Source organism: Cyprinodon tularosa, unplaced genomic scaffold (genome assembly GCF_016077235.1).
Source record: "Cyprinodon tularosa strain WSP-4 unplaced genomic scaffold, ASM1607723v1 ctg12, whole genome shotgun sequence".
Taxonomy (NCBI): domain Eukaryota; kingdom Metazoa; phylum Chordata; class Actinopteri; order Cyprinodontiformes; family Cyprinodontidae; genus Cyprinodon; species Cyprinodon tularosa.
In genome coordinates, this window is record NW_024038003.1 from 3,774,661 (window position 1) to 3,793,175 (window position 18,515).

General features: G+C 38.5%; 2 protein-coding genes across 4 annotated transcripts; one reads left to right on the plus strand and one right to left on the minus strand.

Annotated features, from left to right (window-relative positions):
• Window positions 1-404: 404 nt before the first annotated feature.
• On the plus strand, window positions 405-10,728 carry trnau1apb (tRNA selenocysteine 1 associated protein 1b). 2 transcript variants are annotated; one of them, XM_038271641.1, is made up of 9 exons: window positions 405-573; window positions 1,776-1,873; window positions 2,699-2,798; window positions 3,616-3,668; window positions 8,091-8,219; window positions 8,607-8,723; window positions 9,155-9,473; window positions 9,746-9,785; window positions 9,904-10,728. In XM_038271641.1, exons 1-9 carry the CDS (start codon window positions 538-540, stop codon window positions 10,038-10,040), a joined length of 1,029 nt encoding a protein of 342 aa, XP_038127569.1. In that variant the 5' UTR covers window positions 405-537; the 3' UTR covers window positions 10,041-10,728. The 2 variants fall into 2 exon arrangements, with proteins under 2 accessions (XP_038127569.1, XP_038127579.1); XM_038271651.1 differs by having other exon boundaries at window positions 9,749-9,785; window positions 9,904-10,046.
• A 118-nt stretch (window positions 10,729-10,846) lies between these two features.
• Window positions 10,847-15,552, minus strand: fitm1l (fat storage inducing transmembrane protein 1, like). 2 transcript variants are annotated; one of them, XM_038271673.1, is made up of 3 exons: window positions 15,253-15,552; window positions 14,910-15,088; window positions 10,847-12,025 (listed from the first exon to the last, which is right to left on the minus strand). In XM_038271673.1, exons 2-3 carry the CDS (start codon window positions 15,086-15,088, stop codon window positions 11,350-11,352), a joined length of 855 nt encoding a protein of 284 aa, XP_038127601.1. In that variant the 5' UTR covers window positions 15,253-15,552; the 3' UTR covers window positions 10,847-11,349. The 2 variants fall into 2 exon arrangements, with proteins under 2 accessions (XP_038127601.1, XP_038127592.1); XM_038271664.1 differs by having other exon boundaries at window positions 15,243-15,550.
• Window positions 15,553-18,515: the final 2,963 nt, after the last annotated feature.

Sequence of the window (18,515 nt, forward strand, 5' to 3'; positions counted from 1 at the left end):
AATTCCTACCGGACAGTAGGTGGCGGTATGCACCTATAAGTTGTTTGCAATCCGCCAATCTATCAATGAATTGGGAAGCATCCAACAGGAAAATGTGACATGTGTAGTCAACCAGAAACAATAGAACATGTGCTGTTTGAGTGTATTAAATATGCAAGTCAAAGAATTGATCTAAGGAAAGAACTGGAACATGAAGTAATCAAATAACTGGACATTAAAAATATCTTCTTAAATAAATCCAGAAAGACAGTACTTAAAATCATGTCATCTTATCTTCAACAAACTGCACTAAACCTAAGGATTTAAGGAAACATAAATAAGATCAAGTAGGTGGCGATAATGCTCCATTCGGTTGCAAGACGCCAGTAAAACAAGAAGAAGAAGTACTTCGTGCCGGAAGCACTGCGTTGCTACGCCCATTGCTATACCCGGAAGTAAAGAGGAGCAGCCAGGCGACGTGAGGGTCGTTAATTAATGTAGTGTCAGTTTTTGCCAAACGTAATATTCTGTGATATCTCGCCAGTAGCAGATTCAACTATGTTTAACAGACAAAACAGCTTGTGGATGGGGGATGTAAGTCTCAACGTTTTTTTCCATTTTGACATCAGCTTAGCCTCGCATCTTGCTAGCTAGGTTAGCTTTTGACAAATCGTAACGACGGAGACATCGAACCTTTTAGCTTGCATGATAGAGAAGTTTCTTTTTTATCTTTGATCAAATTGAAGCTAGAATCATCTAATGATTTCGTCTTAGTAAAAGACTGAATGTGTTAATTCGTGGGTAATTGTGTCGTCGCGTCATAGCAAGCGTTAGCTGAGTACAAGCTAACTTTTAACAAGTCTGGCATGATGAACTGTAGCCTAACCCATAAAGTTAAACTGGAAATTACCCAGATGGCACATAAAAAAAATCTTGTATTCTTGCCAAAATATTGAAACATTGCAGGAAGAAATTGAACTAAGTTAAAGACATTGCTGCTCTGAAAATTTGCTCAGTTTGGTTGTTTTGATATGAGAAGAAGATATAATAAGAAATGACCCATGTAATAGTGAAGGGTAACCTGTTTTACATTTCTATGCTGTGAAATGTTTCCCTTTTCCATTACTGTTTCTCAAAATTAAGTGGCAAACCCTGTTAATGTACACATAAAAAATAGTACAATATTTAGAAGCTTAAAACCTGCCAAATATCAGTAATACAGTCAAACTATCCGTGTAAACAGGGGTTTCGGATCATCCCCTGGATCATCCACCCCTTGGTAATGGGGAGTCGTTGAGGTTGTTGTTGGCCTGCAGAACCCAATACTGGCCTATGCCTTGAAAAAATAATTGTTAGGGTAATTGTTGGCCTGGCTAAACCGGTGAGACTGAGAATCTTCAGAATATACAAGATAATGAAAACTTTGATCCAGATTTCATTCAAAACAATTATCATACCATTACAGGGAGAAATGCCCTTTTAATAATGTATAACCCCCCAACTGAATTAATCCTTTTTTATAGAAAAAAACTAAATAGTTGTCCCTACTTTTAATGTAATATTTATGAGCAGTAATTACAAAAAAATAGCTGTTTGAGGTAATTTTTTCCCCACGTTTTAAATGAGTTCAGGTCATTTTAATATACAAGAATAAAACATGTAAAAACCTGCTAGATCTATATAGTGATATTTTTGGAGAGATTGTTTGTATAAATCACACAATGTTATGCTCTGTCAAGTATTTGTATCTGTTTATTTTAAGAATATAACACTGTTTTTCTTTTGATTCAATATAGCTGGACCCTTATATGGATGAGAACTTTGTCAAGCAAGCTTTTAGTGCTATGGGAGAATCGCCGCTGGGAGTTAAGATCATCACTCACAGGATAACAGGGTAGGAAAAAACTGGACACTACTAACCATTCATCAGTCTGTGTTTCAAGGCTTTTAGATTTGCAAACACAATATTAAGAAACACCCAAACTTCTCAGTCACAGAAATGTAATTAATTGTTATTTTCTTTGTATTTGTACTTTGTCTTGTTAAAAAAATGGTAATAGAAAACTATTTCAAGAAAGGTTTCCAATGTGGATTGTTCATTTTTTTTTTTTTTTATTGTGACATTCAAGCCCACATTTTATATGCTCTTTACACTCTGTGCCAAATAAAATATGCAGTAATGTTGATTTTAGGTTTTCTCTGCAACATTGTAACACTTTGTTCTAATCGGTTCATCATTAGCCATCAGATGTTACAAAGAGGTTACTGACCTGGAAACGAAAAAAATATGAAGTGTATAGAAGAATGCTTACCTTTAATTTTACTGTGCTCTGAAATATCTTTGAAATTTTAAGGCAGCTAATGTCAACCTTATTGCCACCTTCTGGCACAAGGTATTAGAACATCTTTGATTCTTTGATTTGAATCCCACAGTACACCTGCAGACAACAGTTTAAAATGTTTTTGAATCTTAAGCCAAATGGTCATCTGGCAGCTGACATATGACAAACCTATCAAAGCAACACTCTCACTTGCTCCATTTTATATTCTTTTTCTTATTTATTTATTTATTTTTTGGTAATTGAGTTAACCTATTCTTAACTTCATAATTTCTGATATTGAAACTTTTCTTTTCACCCTCCTGTGAAAATGAATGTCAGGTCTTTAAACCACTTAGCTCCACTTTGAGCTAACATCCCTTATTTCTTTTCCCTCACAGGGGCTCAGCAGGATACTGTTTTGTAGAGCTGGCAGATGAAGGAAGTGTCGACCGCTGTGTGCAAAAACTCAACGGGAAACTGGTTCCAGGATCAAACCCCGTAAGCCTTTTCGTTTTTTTGCAAAATTATCCAAAGTTTTTGAAGTAGTCATTTTTTCGGAAATAAGCATTTCTCAATGAATATGTAAATGTTGACAGTTTGTCGATGCTTTTTCTTTTCTCAGTGTTAGAATCAGATCTTTTCAGTGCTGAAATGTTCATTATTCCATGGATAGCGGAGCTCTGCCAGCCTTTGCTATTATTTGTCTTATGAATACAGACATGTATTCTGTTTAAAAAAACATTCAGCCTACACATTTCTCTGTAAACAGAGTGGATTATATTCATTTTAATGTGGCTGATCACATTTACCTGGTGTTAGTCACTGGGATTTATTTATTTTTTAATCTATAATTGAAAATAATTACTGATTACTTGTAATTGTTATGTGGCTGATATGAAACATGCTTGAGATAAAGGCCTGTTTATATAAAGCAGAAAATGTTCCCAACCTGGAGATGTCAGTGTCATGTGGTGTGTGACATTGTGAACGGCTTGGCACTGCTGGGTTTGAAATGCTGTTGGCCCAGTGGGCTGGCCAGCTATGGGCTCCCCTGTTCACTGGCCTGTTCCTGCTGCTGAAAGTGGCTACAAGCCTGCTTGTACATGAATGTACTTTGTCTGAAGCTGGTCAATAGAGTCTCTGGTAGGAACTAACTGAGGAAGGGGCTAAAGGCTGGTCTGGGTGGTGGAGGTATGTAAACCTAAATAAGAATAATAACTCCACTTTCTGTTTCCAGCAATATCAGTGCTATACTACACGTCTTTGGTCTTTGAAGTTGACTTAATACCCACTTTTTTTTTTTCCCCATTTGCAGCCCCGGAAGTTTAAGCTAAATTATGCAACGTACGGGAAACGCCCAGAGGCAGGGTAAGATCTGATTTACATCCATCCTAGTCCGTCAATTAAAGTAGAAGAAAATACTTTACATTTCTTTCTGAGATATTTTTAAAACTCTGTGTAATACTACTCCTGCAGTGTTTCTAAGTTTAACACTGTGGGTGCAGCAGGTTCTCCCAGGGTTCTATGATGAGCCTCTTTCCCAAAATAGCTCCAGCGTCCTAACTGACCCAAACATTCCACATCCTCCATAACCGCTCTATTCCTCCCCAGTCAGATACGTCCGGCGGAGAACTTTAGCAGTCATGTTAATCAATGAAAACATTTACACATCCACAGTTACTCCCCCTAACGTCACCACCTACGTACATCTTCTCCCTCCTTCTCCGTCAAAATACGGAGCAAAGCTACGTTTTGCTCCTGTCAGTTTGAATCCAGCGAGGTCAAGACTCAGTACTTCAACATATCAGGAAGCAGATTTGTCATCTCGGTCAAATATTTATTACATGCTGACAGGCTTAACATGTTCGTCAAATCCAGTCGCAGCACTTCAAGTTCACACCAACAAAAGCAACTTTGTTATTGCAGGGTAGGATGAAGAGATGATGATTTAGGAAACAAAGCAGAAAACAAAGCAGTTTTGCAGGATACTAAGCATCCTTATTACAAAGACACACAATGAAAAGAAAATATTTGGGCAGAAACTGCAGGTGTGCTGGATGCTGATGGTGAGTTTTAATTATCTCTAGGGCTGCAACTAACGATTATTTTAAAAATCGATGAATCGGCCAATTTTTTTTTCGATTAATCGACTAATCGGACAAAAAATATTTTTTTATATTAACCTCTTTATTCCAAAATAAACATTTTGGACAGAACAAACAAGCACACAAGTACAGGTTGCTCATTAACTGTCCTGGTGCAATATGAAAAATAAATGTTTGTGTTAAAACCACGCAAACTTACATGAGAAATGTAGCTGTACATCCACAAAATATAGGGTACTTTGTTTCATAAAGCGCAAAAAAAGACAGGCATTTTTGTTTTTAAAAGCCCCTAAGGGGTTCAAACAATAGGTCCCCCCATTTCAACAAATGAGGTTTTTTTTAGACTAGAAGAGTTCTGCCTTTTAAGACAGGAAAGTATAGCAGTTAAAGTTGCTACTTGAGAAAATACTGAACCATAGAGATAAAAATATAGCCTGACGTAGTCCGACTCAATTCTAGTCAGAATATGAGTCTGATACTGCTCCATAGAGCTGGGATTATGGGGCGTGTTTTGAACGAACCAGGAAAAAAATGCCTCTGCACTCAATTGGATAGACCTACAACCAATAAGAGCAACGGAGTGCGTGACGTATCTTAAGCGAGGCATAGTTGTTGTCCACAAAAATCAAAGCGTGCAGTTTCATGCCTAGAATAAGAAGATGAGCCTTGATCGCGTTTCTCTGTTACTCTTTTAAAATGAATTTGCTGTCGATATCTTCTAGAACAAACCTAATAGCAGAATCTACTCACCCAAACTCTCCAGCGGCAGCCATTATTGTTGTCACCCTAGCGCGCTTTGGTCACGTGGTTGATAACGTTACTCTTGATCATCTGTCCATCATCGTATAAAGCCCGCCCTGACAATTTGATTGGATCGCCTGACAGTGGGCTTTAATACTCGCGCTACTATGGAGCAGAGCCAGACCGAACTTCCCCGAACTCAAACCTTGTGGGCGGGACTAAGTTTAGGACTGGCACCCAGGCTAATAAAAATAGCCCTGTGATTCAAATTATAAATTGTATTTGGAATAAAAATGAGAGAACTAGGGGTGCTAAAAAACACATCCTCCAAAGACAGATATTTACTTGGGAATGTGGCATATAATTAATTGACATATTACTGATCTTCCTTGATTTTATTCTGCTTTACTTCCATGAATTGCAGGATCTTCTTTACTTTATCTTTGCCAGAAGGTTTAAACTTTAAAAGCCTTGCCCTCATAATTTGCAAGTTAATTTATTTATAAAGAAAATATAAACGCTTCTTAAGCTAATTCAAATGAAATTAAAAGTAAAATAAGTAGCCAACCTTCTTACTGTCTCTAACCTACTAACACGGTAAGGAAAGCATCAGATTAGCTACCTGAGAAACTAACGTTACGTTTCCCCACTTTAAAATGAAACAAACATGGTCGCTCATCCTGCTGATCAGCTCTCTTCAGTGCCATCGACGGCTCCAACGTGTTTTCTTTTCAGGTGCTGCATCATAACAGTGGTGCTTCCGTGTTATGTTAATTTGTTTTTACAAAAGTTGCCTGTTACCACTTTTTTCACTTTACAAAGCGCAGGCTATTTTAATTATTGTGATCAATTTGTGCCGTCAATCCCGGCGCATGCGCGCTTCATTTGAAGTCTGGACGCTGAAGGTAACATCCTGCTGCTCTGACTGCAGCGCTGAGAGGGACTCCTGCGGGAGCGTGAGAACTGGGTTGGGATGGGGGAGGCGCCCCACGGCAGCAGCTGCCGACGGCGGCGGATGACGCATTAATCGCGCGACACAACTAATCGATGATGAAATTCGTTGCCAACGCTTTTAAAAGTCGATTTTTATCGATTCGTTGTTGCAGCCCTAATTATCTCATACTAAATTAAGCATTTATTACATCCTATTGGGCTCCTATGGATTAAATGATATCACGCATGCTGTCCCTGAGCTCCAAGGAACTTAGAGCAGAGCAAGAAAGGCATGAAGGCTGTTGGCATTTCTTTGTGGAGGCAGTCTGGAGTAGGACGGCATGGTTATGGAGGATGTGGGATTGAGTATGTTTGGACAAATCATGCATGTTGATTGGATGGTCCAAGCAATGTGGGAATACTATTATTTACAAGATCTTTTTTAATCTTATGAGCTTAGAAATAAATCAGAGGGTTAAAATGGCTTGAATGGGAGACCTCTGTCATTGTTGTCGTTTTAAGAACACCTTCTGTATGTTGGGGTCTGTACTCATTGTTATAGTATTAATGATTAAAAGCAAATTCTTATTCTTTTTCAATTTCTTTAACCTTTAAAAGGTCCAACCGGTCACTACTTGATCCGTACCATCAGCTCATTTGCATATGCGCATCCAGAAATGCATCCGGGTCGCCCTCCATTTTACTTTATAGAAAATAACTAAATATTAATTTCTCTCCCTAAAATGAATTGCTGTACTAAACTACAATGTTTAAAAGGTTAATAATTTAATTTCAGAGCAAATAAATGGGTTTCTGTTTTATCACTTGTCTGTGCCCGACCTGTCCTCTAAAGGGGATCATATGATCATATGCTACTTTCCATGGCAATTTTTTCAGTTTTGGATTTATACAATGTCTTCCTTTTTGAGTTTTATGCATGTCTTTCGTTTTGCCATTATGGGTATACAATGCATAATCTAAAGAAAGAAGCAACTATAATGCATATAAAAACGGTGAAATAATATTTTGCCGGACTGCTCTGAGCATGTCCGACGATGACGATAGATGAGCTGTTTAACTTGGATAGAATACAAGGCATCCAATTCTCTCAGAAAAGTCGTTCAATATTATTACCTCCAAAGCAAAAAAAACAACTAAAAACAAAAAAGTGCTCGGCTATGAATTTGTTTACCAATCAGGAAAAGATCAAATTTGTTACCTACTGATTTTTAACTGTAAATTACAATCAAGCCAAAATAGACATATACATTTTTTGGTTGATGTCTATGGGCATCTCCAAACTACATTTATTTTTTTTATTATTTCAATTTCTTTAGTAATTTATATCACTTTTTCCTGTTAATAAAGCTTGTCTGTTCCAACAGTAAAGTAATGAGCATGATAGTTACTTTTGTGGATTTTAATACTTTAACTGTTATTTCACTTTTAAAGAAACTGTTCAAAGGACTTTTGATGTTAAGCTAACTCACAAACAGCATCCATAATGAGCACAGATTATTTCTCTTAACATCAAAATTATCAAATTATAGTTTGCTACTTACACCTTTCTAACTATATTTTGTGCCATCTTGGATAAGTTACCTGCTTTAGACCAGTATGGTTATACAAACAGACATCAACAGGGCAGTCGTGGGTGAGCGGTTAGGGTGTCAGACTTGGATCCCAAAGGTTACCGGTTCGACTCCCGACCCGCCAGGTTGGTGGGGGGAGTAATTAACCAGCGCTCTCCCCCATCCTCCTCCATGACTGAGGTACCCTGAGCATGGTACCGTCCCGCCACACTGCTCCCTTGGGGCGCCATTGAGGGCTGCCCCCTTGCACGGGTGAGGCATAAATGCAATTTCACAGTGTGCAGTGTTCACTTGGGTGTGCTGTGTCACAATGACAATGGGAGTTGGAGGAGTTTCCCAAAGGGCTTTCACTTTCACTTTCACTTTCACATCTTTATCATAGGTTCTTATTTATAATTTTTTTTCTTTTTGTATTTTAGGCCGGAGTTCTCAGTGTTTGTGGGAGACCTGGCCTCTGAAGTGGATGACTTTCAGCTGCATCAAGTCTTTAAGAAGTACCCTTCCTGCAAAGGAGCCAAAGTAGTCACCGACCAATACGGCTATTCAAAGTATGTTAGCCACTCTGGATGGTAGAAGTTAAAACTATGATTTGTTACTTGATTTTGTGTGTTTTTTTGTGCTTTATTATTAAACTTCGTTATTCAGATAGCAGATTTGGACGTTGACCACCAGTGCATCTTCATCTGTTTTCGAAAAAGGCTGAAGAAATGTTTTCTTGCCGTCTTATGCTAAAACTATTGTTTTCCCCATATAGGCTAAGCAAGAGCAACTCACAATTCAAGTGATGCTACCTCATGTTAAAAGTAAAACAGCAAGTTTCAGTTCTACCATAATAATACCCATTATATTCTGTTTCTCATAAGTGGCTAATACATGGCAAGTATGTGGCATGAACTGGTGGGCAGTGGAGGCGTAACTTTGATTTGATTTTTCAGGGGCTACGGCTTCGTCAAGTTTGGTGACGAGAACGAGCAGAAAGCGGCGATAGAGGAGTGCCAGGGAACGGTGCTGGGGGGGAAATCCCTGAGGCTCAGTATTGCTGTAGCTAAAAGGTAAGACAAGAACTTATATATCAAGTGAAAGGAAAAAGCAAAGCAGAAATCAGCAGAAAATGAAGCTTTAAAGAATTTTCCCAGTCTCCAAAAAATCTAAAGCATGGAAAAATATTTGCTCTTTCCAGATGTTATTCTATCTCTCATATTCCAAAAGTTGTCTTTCCTTCTTTGTGTCCTATTTCATTTGTCGTTCATCAGTCCCCAAAGTCTGTGATAACACAGGAAAAAAAAGGACGTTTATCGTTTGAAAGCTGTGACAAAATGTCACATTGGTTAGTGGTTTAACTAACAGTTTGATGCCTTCTGTAATTTTTAAGACTTTACAGAATATTAGTTTACATGTTCAGACAAACAATGGGTTAAATCTCCTTCTTTTATAAAGTTTGCTGTCAGCATTTATATGACTCTTATGTTTGTTGTTTTTACAGCCAAAAGACAAACTACCAAGCAGGTTCCACCCAGAGTTACAGCAGCTACAACCCGACACAGTCTGGATACTACGGCAGCCATGCGGCTGGTGCTCAGGGGGGATACTATCCTCAGTGGGGCGGCTATGACCAGTACGGTGGATACAGCACTGGTTACGGCGGCTACAACAGCGGATATAACAGCGGCTACAATAGCAACTACAATAGTGGTTATAACTATAACTACGTGGCATATGGATACCCTCCACCAGGTCACATGATGCCGACTCCTCCTATGGGGATGCCATCCATGTCCGCTGACATGTCTGGAACTGGAGAGGTAAAGGAATTACTTAAAAGCTATTAGGATACATCTTTATCGATATATGCTGCTTGTAATACAGAGAGATGGATATTGGGCTGGAGCTTAAGCAGTTTTAGATCTAGAATCTAATCTATTTGTAGGATCTAGCAGTCAATGTTTTCTATTCAACAGGAAGTTTTTACTGGCTGCACAACGCCCTAGGCTGATTTAAAAAAAAAACAAAAAACCTTTAAACCTATTTTTGTGCTTTTATTTTACTGTATCTTAAATGTCGTGTCTTTGTCAAGCAGGAGCAGGCTGAAAATCCTGATGATGATAACTCAGAAGGTAAAGCATTGCCTCTAGAAACTATTCAAATTATAACCTTTTGTATTAAACTAATTTGCATATCGGAACTTAGTTTTCCATTTTAACATATGGTTTGATCTCGGCTTTTTTTTCCCAGAGCCCATCCCTGAATGTGACGTTGAGAGGTGGAATAAAGACTTCATGCAGCACAGTGAGGAGCTTTATGATGCTTTGATGAGCTGTCACTGGGAACCTTTGGACTCTGTTGACTCTCCAATCCCCGCATTATCCTGATATCTCTTTCATCAACATCCATCTATGTTTTCTTTTTAGAGACTTTACTTTTTTTTTTTTTAAATGTACTTCCAAAACCTGTCACCATAGACACATCTTTAGATAATGCCAGCCAGAGCTCTGTGTTTTATCAAGAACGGCTTGTTGAAGGTTTTGCTCCTCTGCAAACAAACTTCTCTTTCAGCTTTTTGATTTCAAGTTAGTGAACAAGTACATGAACTGTGGAGATCAGACTGTTTCTGTACAGGAGCTGGAGCTGACTTCGACACAGAGGCTGCTAAGTTAAACCGAAGGTTGTGGTAGCATTTCATCTCTTAAAATTTGTCACTAAGGAACAGGTGGCATGCTCTGGTGATTAAACAGTTTTCAGTTTAATATCTCTTCATCATCGTGCAGAAAATCAGTTCCATTTTTATTGAAGGAGTTTTACATTTCCGTCTTGGTAGGAATTTTATTCAGATATAAGCTGGATCGCGAGGGGAAAATGTTTGTATGTTTTCAGTATGAGAGGCTTAATGAGAAACGGATGAAAGTTGCATACCTGAGATGTATAAATAAAGGCAACTGTAAGGTTTTTGTGAAAAACAAGCTAAACTGATGATAGCCTTTATTTTATGCTGTGTAGTGGAAAATATTTTGTATATATATTGTCTGAAGATGTTTTTTATGAATAAACTATAAAAAAAAATGGCATGGTTACTGTGCTAATCAAAGCTTGTATTTTTTTTTTTTTTATGGTATGTGTTTAGCTGTAGGCAGTATGACAGTATAGGGGTGGGGGGGATGCACCCCTTTCCATACAAGGCTTGATGTCAGGAATTTTATTAGAAGGTAATGTCAAGATGAGTTTACAACCTGGGACAAATTAAGATTAAGATTTCTACCCTCATCAAGATAAACTTTACAGTTTAGAGCTATTTAGTGGGGTGTAAATGTTTGAATGACTCATTGGCTAATAATGCAAAGTCTGTCATGATTTAGTTGAAAATCAGTAAGCCTGACCACAGTAGTATACACCATTTTAATACAATTACCATCCATGTCAGCTCTTAGAAACTTCTATACATCATTTATTCCTGTACTTTATTTTTTAAAGTTTATTGGATAAGAAAAAAAAAAGTAAAGCATGTATCAATCTTCTGTTGGTTTTAATACCAAATTCCTGCTAAAATAACTTCACTTTGTTTTAAGTTTGCTGTGCAGACTCTTTAATGCAACTTTACACATATGGAGGGAAGGTGTGAATATTGGCCACCACTTTTTGAAGATTTAATTACTTTAAAGCTCAAAGTTTTGATGTTTTGCTCAGTTAATTGTAGTGGTTGTGGTTTAGTGCATCTTCTTCCTCAGTGTTTCTGGTCTTGATGTTAAGCAGTCCTTGCCCAGGTCTTCCTGGGCAGTACCAGCTGGGCCCCATGCGATACCAGCCCTGATACAGTCCCCTCCAGCTCAGACAGCCTAGAGCACCTCCAAGCAGCTGAGTGGGGAATTGAGGAAAATAAGCCAAGAGACAGAGCAGCAAAAAGATCCACAGTCCAAGAAGGAGAACACAGAACAAAAAGAGGATCCTCAGTGGAGCATCCGAGATGCCACCGAGGCTTAGATAAGGACCAAACACAGCCGTTTCCTCTGCTAGCAGCAGGCAGCACAGACAAAGAAGAAAGACATCCTCTGAAACCTCATAACCTCTCCAAACCATCCCAGCTTTCAGGCACTCAAACTTGCTCTCTCCTTCTTTGAGTACAAGCATAGGCTGCCCGTCTGTGACCTCTGGACCTGCAGGTAAAGGTTCATAGCAGCTTCCTGTAGTGTTCTCTAGAAGGTCAAGTAGTTTGCAGAAACAAAGCCACAGTCCTCCGGCCACTGCAAGCCTGCTGAGGTGACGGAAGGAGAGTAAAAGAGAACGACGGATGGAGTAGGAGAGGAGAAAGATGAAGGAGCCAACAAAGACGCATGTCCAGCCCCAACCAGAGCGAAGGAACAACCTGGAAGAAGCAGAGGGAAAGGAGAGATCAAAGAAGGTAAAGATGCCATCTTTAGGACTGTTAATGTTGGACTTTTTTTTATCTTTAGCTTTAGGACAACAACTGATATATGCATTTATATTTAGAAACATCTCAAACTAACAACACCAAAGCTGCAGTTGATATGGATGTTTTACTAAAATTTTTAAAATTAAGACTTGGTAGTAACAAAAAAATATGCAGATACAAGTTAAAATACACTGCTCAAAAAAAATAAAGGGAAACAACACATAACTTCCATCACATCAAACTTCTGTAAAATCAAACTCCACTTAAGAGGAACTGATTGACAATCAAATTCACGTGCAAATGGAATAGACAAGTGGATTGTATTATTGGCAATTAGCAAAGCACACTCAATAAAGTAGTGTTTCTGCAGTTGGGGAACACAGAGCACTTCTCAGTATCCATCCTTCCTGGCTGATGTTTTGGTCACTTTTGCATGTTGGTGGTGCTTTCGCAGTCATGGTAGCATAAGATAGACTCTATGACCCACCCTAGTGGCTCAGGTAGTGCAGGTCATCCAGGATGGCATGGCAATGCAAGCTGTGGCAAGAAGGTTTGCTATGTCTGTTAGCCAAGTGTCTGGAGGCTGGATGCGCTACTAGGAGACAGGTCAGTATATCAGGAGACATGGAGGAGGCCGTAGTAGGGCAACAATCCAGTAGCAGGGCCACTACCTCAGCCTTTGTGCAAGGAGTTACAGGAGGAGCACAGCCAGAGCCCTGCAAAATGACCTCTGGCAGGCCCCAATGTGTCTGCACAATCCGTTAGAAGGAAAGGTGTGAGGGCCCGACATCCACAGATGAGGGTTGTGCTCACAGCTAAACACCGTGCAGGATGCTAGGCTTTTGCCAGAAAACACCAACATTGACAAATTCCCCACTGCCCGCCTGTGCTCTTACCAGATGAAGGCAGGTTCACACCAAGCGCCAGACGTGACAGAGTCTGGAGACTCCGTGGAGAGCAATCTGCGGCTTGCAACATCCTTCAACATTTGGCAGTGGGTCAGTAATAGTGTGGGGTAGCATTTTTATTTGGATGGCAATGAGGACAATGCTAGACCTCATGTGGCTGGAGTGTATCAGCAGTTGCTGCAAGATGAAGATATTGAAGGGACTGCACCCCCCACAAATAAGGAATAGTTGTATTAACTATACATGTAAACAGTTTTATTGGGGCCCTAGGCAACTGTCTGGTATTGCCTAATGGTAAATCCCCCTTTGAGTTCAGGTCTGGGAGGAGATCCCAGTAGACCATCTACCACATCATCAGGAGCATGCCCAGGCGTAGGGAGGTCATACAGGCACATCGGGGCCACACACACACTACTGAGCCTCATTTTCACCTGTTTTAAGGACATTACAAAGCTGGGTCAGCCTGTATTTGAGTGTTCTCTTTATTTCTTTTGAACAGTGTTTATTGGCAAATAAATCAGAAAAATGTAGATGTTACTCTCTGAACTTTGAAGAACACCATATGATAATGTTGGACCTTTAGATCAGGCTATAGTTGAAAACAGCAAGGAACAGAATTGACTTTTAATGCTGTAAAGAATCTTTATTTTAGTGCCAAGATGAAGATGAGAAACAGCAGACCAAACATTGCAGACATGCAAAGCAACTTCAGCCAACAATACATACAGAACCACAGGCTGATTACCTCAATGTAACATTCAGAAATGCAGTAATTCCTGAAATAGGAGGCCTAACCAACAAAACCTTGTTTTTTAATTATATTTAATTATATTTTTTTATTATAATTATATGTTTTAGCTAGTGTTTTGGATTTTCATAATCTAAAACCTGCAATAGTTGAACTTAAATAAAACAGTCTTCTGAAATTAGAGACAAAAAAGTTTGAACTTCCCACATTATTTTATCTTCAAATGCAAGGTATTTTGCTAAACCATCAGGAGCAGATTATAACGAAGGCACCTTGCAAGAACCCTCTGCCCCTCTGGGTTTCACATTTTAGTGAATACAAGTGAATAATTCAGATTAGAACCACATAAAAACCTATGTTCAAAATGCCATGGGGGGAGAAAAACCTCAACAATGTAGCATGGTGTTGGCAGCATTATACAGTGAAGATGGTCAGAGGTGGTGTAAAGATGGATGGAGGTAAATACTGGAAAATCCTGGTAGAAAATCTGCTAGAGGCTCTAAAACCCCTGGGAGTGGAAGTTTAACACTACTACATTTTCCCCATGTCTAAAGTTGGTCCTTAAGCGCTTTCCTGCAGGTTCTGGCGGTTTCCCTGCACAGCTGATTTCCATTGATAGCTGATTAACAGGCTTTTGCTGTCCTACATTGACCAGAATCAGCTGTGCTGAAGCTGAGTAATATAAAAAATTTGCAGGATATTCCCACCCAAATCATACAACAGGGGCTCTAATTAAATTATGTAGATCAGCTAGTAGACATCCCAAATAGCTTACCGGTTTAACTATAGCTACAGGATGTGCCATTTTCTATTGGTCTGTCAAATATATCTATGGGAAAGAGCAAAACGTTTTAAATGTATTTCTCCTTCATTAGTCACATGGTATGACAAGTTGCGGCACATGACAAAAACGACATGTTAAAGCCGTCTCTGGACATAAAAGAAAGTGAATCTGATATTTTTCTTTGTCATGCATCATGACAAACATCTGGAGGAGATCCCTCAGGATCGTCTCCTCGTCTTCACTTCCTGGATTGGAAGCGAAATGTCTTCAAATTTGGAAACCAAGTCCAGTGGATTGTTTTTTATTTTTTTGGAATCTGGATAAAAATTTGACCAAAAGTCAGATGCCAGAAGTTAGATAACTACAGTGATGGGGTTAAAGATGAAGTGATCTTACCTGTAAAGAAAATGGCTTCTTTTGGCAAAGATGCTGTGGTGAGATACCCAGAGGCTGAGAGCAGGGCCGAAGACCAGAGCAGCTGAGAGCAGCAGGTGAAAATGCTGCCTGAACAGCTTGTTACCAAGTACCTGGGCTGCCAGGTCTGTCAGAACAACCAACGCTGTGTTGAGAATCATCTGAAAGTAACACAAACACTGAGTCCAAATCTAAGCCTACCTCACAGAGCCAGTCTTTTAATGCAAGTCTTAAGATTAGTAAACTAAATCAGTTTAATGCTAAAAAAATGTTAGCACTTCAAAATCTGTGTAATGTGATAAAAATATCACTCACTCTGAATCACCTTTGTTGCAAATAGAAAGAAGTCAGTTTCTTATATATTCCTGTCTGCACAGTTCATGCTGTCAAGCCATGACCAGAAAAACACGGAAAGCATTCCAGTTTGTCCAGATGAGGATTTCTTAAAAAGTTTGAGATCAGATTCTTTGCTGCGTCGATGGCAAATTCGGCAAAAATCCAACTCTGCTGGTTGTATTTAAAACACAAATAACACAGCTGAAGTCTCTGTCTGTTGGCTGTAAACCTGCATCCATGTGCTTGGTGATCGCTGCACAACATGAATGAAGTGACAACTGTCTTGAGCATTCCTTTGACTCCAAATATGTGCATGGCGTAAAATGCGGCCCCGGTAGCCTTAGATCAGGCAGTCTTTAGTGCTGACTCAGATGTAATTTAGCCTGCTGTTGATCTGAGGTGGTCTTAGCTGCAGCTCACTGTGTGAGAATGTTTTATCCTCTGTAGATGGACCATCATTTAGTTTGCTTCTGCAGAAATGTAATGTTTTGCAGCTCTGCTATAAGAAGGCATCAGAATGCTTTTCTATTTCCATCATAACTGTACCCCTCCCGCTATTCTGACACTGACACTCGTTCTCTGGACATTAACTATTGTCCCATATTTTATGTGTGACACATAACTCTAAGGTGTTGCATACCTCCTGCAGAAGCAAAGTTATGAAAATGAGTTTTCTTGCAATATTTAGACAGGGTAGTTTCTGACATCCAATTTCTTTTTTTTTTATTCAAAGCAAAAATAATGCTGGTAAGGCTATGAAACACATGTCAATTACAAAGTGCAAAGTGTAGCTATTAGTCAATGTTTATGTGTATTAATAGAAGCAACCTTTGCACTGCAGGCAGTCAAAGATTCAGCTGTTGCAGCAGTCTGGTTCTGTCAATCACCCACAGCAGTTACTCAGTTATTGTCTTTTCTGTCCTGGAAAACTTCTTCTCACACCTCTTTGTTTTTACTTGCAAAACCAATCAGATAAAGCCATGGCATTGTTGATTTTGACACCTTAAATTTGAAAAACAGTGCCTTAAATCATACATGTCACTTGTGGATAGAAACTACATGGTTACATTTACTATATATATATTTTTTCTTAGAAAACAAAGGTTATTTTACTGCAATGTGCCTATTTTTACCCTAGTGATATTATATTTGAAGTATCACTACATTTAAGTGCAATTTCTGCCTTCTAAATGTGAGCAACTTCACCGAACGCTCAACAGGCTGATTCTTTTAATGGTAAAGATACTTAATTATATTAACTTTTTGTTTTTTATCAGGTTAATGTTTTTTTTCAACAGTAAAAAAAAAAAAAAAAAAAAAAAAAAGCAAAAATATTTCACCTTACCCCATAAAGGGGGTAAAAGTAAAAAGTTAAAAATAATAAAATTCCCTACCAAAAGGTGCACAATATTATTAATTTTTGTTATTTGTATTTCCTCAATGAGAACTTTACTGCCATAACTTTCTCTTCTTTCACTTTAACATCATGTTCAATGCAATTTATCTAATATAAACAAATTTAAATCTGCTAAGATAAGGATGTCTTTGTGAACAGACAGGCTAGGCAGGAAGAGCATTGATATAAGAAGCAGCCAAAATAGCTGCAGGAATCAGCAGACTGGTCAACCCGTAGCCGTCGACTTCAACACTATGGTGTTCATGAAAGGGTGGCATGAATAAAGTGAGTGGTGTAGAGAATGCAAAAAAAAAACATGGAATAGGCAGCTCTGAGACCAAGGTTGGTCTAAATGCCATTTGTCACAGAAAAACACTTTTTGTGAACACAGCACACCTACATCAAAAAATGTTGCGGCTGTAGAATGCTGCTCCTTGTCAAGGAAAAGGAAGCATGTCAGAGTTACTCGGAAGATGGATGGATTGAGCCAAGTGGAGGATGATCCACAGAGAAAAGCTGTCGAAAGCTGCAAAACTTTGAGCTGGTCAGAGGTTTGCTGTACAGCAGAGAGACTACCCTAAAGCTGCAGCCATATTAGGGTGTTATGACGAAGTCAAAGTTGCAATAATGAGACTCCAAGGCAAGACTAAAAATTATATAGCTAAACAGAGTAGCAACTATATTCATAGCTGCATCAGTCTTTGCTTTAATTAGCAGCCTTGGCCATTGCTTTCTGATGGTATGTTTTATGATATCCTGTATTTGAATATGACTTACAATGGATACCTCTGCATGACACTGAGCAAAGTAAAATATCTTCACTTAAGAGCTTCTCCCCATAATTACAAGTGTCTCACATTATGTAAACTGCAGTCCTAAAATGTTTAACTCATGTGAACCATGCTTGCTAGCACCTTCTATTTTGTAGCTGCCAGGACAGAAATAGAGGTGGATCTGGTTTCTGGGTGTTGAAAGTCTACCTTCTCTGGTTACCATGCTGAGGAAGTTAGCGCTCAATTTATAGAAGCTTCATTTTAGGTTCAAACAGTATTGGATCAGCTTTGTCAGCTGCATCTTTAGGCACCCAATGACTATTACAAGATGATCTATTAAAGAAGATAAAACTTTATTAATTTACCTATATGTAAACACAGGTGACACTGTTCCAATAAACAATTTCACTCACTTTTTCAATTCTCAATTTATCAAGCTTACGATACACTGAGATTATGTTTAGCATCAAGCAGAATTTTAAAAGTTGTACAGTCTCTGTTTTCCCTAAAGTGTTTCTTTTACATTATGCAGTTAATAAAAGAACACCTGTGCAAAAAAAAAATATGGATAATAAAAAGGACAATTATTGTAGTTAATTTATTAATTTATTTCCATTCCATTTTATTTCCCACATATATTTTTTGTTTAAGACTTAGATGTTTCAGATAATTTATGTTTTATTTCAGATTATAAAAGTTCAAGTAAGTAACACCCTTCCAAACCTTGACAAGTAAAAATGTAATCACTTGTCTTGTAAAGTGATATTACAATACAATAGAAATATTCTTGATTTTCTCCACAGTGGAGAAATGCATATATCCTAGCATCAAGTGTGTAACTTTTATAATATGCCAATTTCAACCATTTTTGGTTATATGTATTAAAAAAACAAACAAAAAAAACAGCTTAACGCGTATGCAACTGAGCAGTGTGACCTAAAGAAATGTGCAAAACATTCATTCATGCATAAATGCACCAACCCACTACTTGATAAAGTCTATTCAAAAAAAGCAGAGAGGTTGAGACTCATTACGTTTGTTTGGAGTAGGGATGGTGATAAAATTTAATAACTGCAGGGAGGA

Coding starts and splice junctions, on each gene's coding strand:
- fitm1l (XM_038271673.1), bottom strand. CDS start 15,088: ATGATTCTCAACACAGCGTTGGTTGTTCTGACAGACCTGGCAGCCCAG. Junction 12,026..14,909: donor AGAAGCCATTTTCTTTACAG/GTAAGATCACTT, acceptor TGCTTCTTCCAG/GTTGTTCCTTCGCTCTGGTT.
- trnau1apb (XM_038271641.1), top strand. CDS start 538: ATGTTTAACAGACAAAACAGCTTGTGGATGGGGGAT. Junction 3,669..8,090: donor GGGAAACGCCCAGAGGCAGG/GTAAGATCTGAT, acceptor TTTGTATTTTAG/GCCGGAGTTCTCAGTGTTTG. Junction 9,786..9,903: donor TGATGATGATAACTCAGAAG/GTAAAGCATTGC, acceptor TTTTTTTCCCAG/AGCCCATCCCTGAATGTGAC.